Source organism: Parasteatoda tepidariorum, chromosome 5, assembly GCF_043381705.1.
Source record: "Parasteatoda tepidariorum isolate YZ-2023 chromosome 5, CAS_Ptep_4.0, whole genome shotgun sequence".
Classification (NCBI taxonomy): domain Eukaryota; kingdom Metazoa; phylum Arthropoda; class Arachnida; order Araneae; family Theridiidae; genus Parasteatoda; species Parasteatoda tepidariorum.
This window is the reverse complement of record NC_092208.1, coordinates 21,933,739-21,937,561: the sequence shown is the minus strand read 5'-3', so window position 1 is coordinate 21,937,561 and position 3,823 is coordinate 21,933,739. Positions and strand designations below refer to the sequence as shown.

General features: G+C 37.1%; 1 protein-coding gene and 1 pseudogene across 1 annotated transcript; both read left to right on the top strand.

The window, feature by feature from the left end:
* Positions 1–223: 223 nt before the first annotated feature.
* Positions 224–817, top strand: LOC107454677 (uncharacterized). Its single transcript, XM_016071952.1, has one exon. It carries the CDS (start codon positions 224–226, stop codon positions 815–817), a length of 594 nt encoding a protein of 197 aa, XP_015927438.1.
* An 802-nt stretch (positions 818–1,619) lies between these two features.
* LOC139425619 (uncharacterized) lies at positions 1,620–3,684 on the top strand (annotated as a pseudogene).
* The last annotated feature ends 139 nt before the right edge of the window (positions 3,685–3,823 follow it).

Below are 3,823 nucleotides of genomic sequence, written 5' to 3'. Positions count from 1 at the left end.
GTCACATGCATTAATCTTAATCGGTAGTATGGACAACGAGTGCCAATATTGTCATGCTTTAAAGTACAAAGGTTAATCAGCTGGTTTATGTTGCGCAACTGGAAAAATTTCACTTCCACCGTTAAATCCACCACCGGAACCTTTGAAAACATTATTAGCTGGAACCGCAACTCAATCGAAATTGTTTTTGCGGAAAATTCGTAAATTCAATTCTTGCTTTCAAATGACATCATTTGGAACAACACAAATTGTTCATAATGATGATGGTCGTAATTTTGAATCTACATTTAATATTCAAGTTCAAGTGTACCACCAAATTGGTTCATTGCTTCCAATGCCTAAAGTCCATCCAAAATTCTTACAAATTTACTTTATGGTCGATGAGGAGCAACAAAATCATACACGAGGCGTATACAACCATATAGAGCAGATGGAGGAACGAGAAATTGTGGACATTTTGGAAACGTTCTTGCAAAACCATAACCATTTGATACAATTGTTCAAGACTCTTTCCAACAGACTGCAAAACGACAACTACGCCAATGTTATTAAAGCAGACAAAGTGCCCTATGGAGAGCACGCAGGCGCATATAATGTTCCAACTGTTAATGAAGTTGCAGTTGTTGTGGCTGGTGACCCATGTGAACGTCGAGATATTCGCATACAACGCAGAGATAATACAATACAAATAATTCAAGACAATCATCGTTCTTACGACGCACTGCAATATCCGTTGATATTTTGGGAAGGAGAAGATAGATATCATTTAAATATTAAACAAAGGAATCCAACAAGCTCAACTTATAGATTATTTTAGAATTTTTTTTTAACCAATTATTTCTGTTTTTCTTATAAATAGTTTTTTTTTACAGGTGAAGAACTAATCAAGAAAGTTAGTGCGATGAACTTCTACGCATACCGGTTGATGATTCGTAAAAATGAAGATAATAACATTCTCCGATGCAGACAGCTATTTCATCAGTACATTGTTGATATGTATGTAAAAATCGAAAGTGAGAGATTGCGTTTTATAAAATTTAATCAAGCGAAACTTCGTTCTGAGGAGTACATTCATTTGCGTGACGCCATAATCGGTAACGTAGATGCAAAGAATGATATCAACAACATCGGTACCGTATATATTCTTCCATCATCATACATTGGCAGGCCGCGTCATATGCAAGAATATATTCAAGACGCCATGACTTACGTACGCGCTTACGGCGGACCAGATCTTTTTATCACATTTATGTGTAATCCAGACTGGGATAAAATTAAAAATTTGCTGTTATCAGGTCAAACATCGATGCATCACCATGATATCATTGCACGTGTGTTCAAACAAAAATTGAAATCTCTGATGAAATTGATTACTTATCACTCGGTATTTGGTGAAACACGATGTTGGCTTTATTCTGTTGAATGGCGAAAATGAGGTTTACCTCATGCGCATATTTTGATTTGGTTTGTGGACAAAGTACGCCCAGAAGAAATTTACAAAATTTTTTCAGCGGAAATTCCAAATCCGAATGTTGATCAAGAATTTTTTGACATTGTGACTACTAATATGATCCATGGTCCATGTGGTTCTCTCAACATGATGTCACCATGCATGGATAATGGAAAATGTACGAAACGTTTTCCTAAACCATGTCAAACTGACACTATCACCAATATCGATGGTTATCCATCTTACCGTCGTACGAGATGTAGACAATGGCGGTCAATCATATGAATTGCGTCTATCAAACGGTGTAAGAGTTGACATCGATAATCGCTGGGTGGTTCCATACTCACCATTGCTGTGCAAAACCTATAAAGCACACATAAACGTTGAGTTATGCAGTTCGGTGAAGTCTATCAAGTACATTTGTAAGTACGTTCATAAGGGCAGTGATAAAGCTATATTTGCTGTTCAAAATGTAAATAAGAATGACGAAATAACACATTATCAAATGGGACGATACATAAGTAGTAATGAAGCTATTTGGCGAATTTTTACATTTCCTATACATGAAAGGGATCCTGCTGTTGTACATTTGGCTGTGCATCTTGAAAATGAACAGCGTGTTTATTTCACAGAACAGAATGCACTACATCAAGCTTTAACAGCACCGAAAATAACTCTTACTGAATTTTTCAACCTTTGTAATCGACAAGATATTGTTGGTGAATTTGCAAAGTCATTAATGTATACTGATGTTCCTAAATTTTTTACATGGAATAAACATTCAAAAAGTTGGAAACCACGGAAACGACGCACTCCAGTCCCAGGATTTGCCGACATAGTTATGACAAATTCATTAGGACGATTATATACAGTTCATCCTAAGCAACGCGAATGCTTTTTTCTGCGTTTGTTATTGGTTAAATTTCCTGGACCGACATCCTTCCAATACTTGCGAAAAGTCAACGGTACTTTATACGGCACTTTCTTTGATGCGTGTCGAGAGTTACATTTATTGGAGGATGATAACCATTGGGACCTCACACTTGCAGATGCAGCACTAGGCTCATCTCCACAGCAAATTCGTCAATTATTTTCAATAATATTGACAACGTGTTTTCCGTCTGAAGCATTTGCGCTGTGGAATAAATATAAAGACTCAATGAGTAAGGATATTTAGCATAGGATTAGAATTACTAATCAAAATCTCAGTACTGAATTCTCCGCAGAAATATATAACGAGGCATTAATAACGATTGAGGATATTTGTATTCTTATTTCGAACATGCCGCTCATAAATTTTGGCATGCCAGCGCCAATCCGCCAAGCAGCAGATACCATCAACAACGACGTTCAACGTGAACACCAGTTCGATATGACTAACAATGAATGATTGCTAACAATGAACGATTGCTTACTGCTGAGCAACGAAATATATATGATCAAATTAACGTGTCAATTGCAGCACAACAAGGTGGAATTTTTTTCTGGACGCACCAGGTGGCACTGGTAAAACATTCCTCATCTCACTAATACTTGCGCGCATTCGATCTCAAAATCATATTGCATTGGCAATTGCTTCATCAGGCATTGCAGCAACCTTACTTGATGGTGGACGGACAGCGCATTCGGCACTTAAATTACCTTTGAATATTCATACCAATCCCGAAGCAATGTGTAACATAAAGATGCATTCAGGCTTGGCTGAAGTTTTGAGAAAATGTAAAATTATTATCTGGGATGAATGTACAATGGCCCACAAGCATTCGCTTGAAGCTCTCGACAGGGCCCTAAAAGATATCAAAGATAATACTCAACTTTTTGGTGGTGCTCTACTGCTGCTGTCAGGTGATTTCAGACAAACATTACCCGTCATTCCACGTGCGACATATGCGGACGAAATATACGCATGTTTGAAAGAAGCTTATCTGTGGCGAAGTGTCAGTAAATTATGCCTTACTCTTAATATGGGAGTTCAACTTCAAAATGATCCATTAGAGTCAAGATTCTCTGAACAACTCTTAGACATTGGCAATGGTAAAATTCAATTGTATGAAGGTACACAATATATTCGACTCCCTCAGAATTTTTGCAACATGGTGCCTACCAAAGAGGAGTTAATAAAAAATATCTTTCCAGATTTGCCACATAATTATACTAATCATGCATGGCTACGTGAGAAAGCTATTTTAGCCGCAAAAAATTTAGATGTTGACGCAATCAACTTTAAAGTATAACAATTATTGCCTGGTAGTGAAATTACATTCAAATCGATTGACACTGTTGTTGATCCTGATGAAGTTGTCAACTATCCTGCCGAGTTTTTAAATTCACCGGATTTACCTGGAATGCCACCCCATAATTTGTGATTGAAGA

What these genes read in the sequence shown, in the direction of transcription:
- LOC107454677 (XM_016071952.1), top strand. Translation starts at nt 224, where the DNA reads ATGACATCATTTGGAACAACACAAATTGTTCATAATGATGATGGTCGT.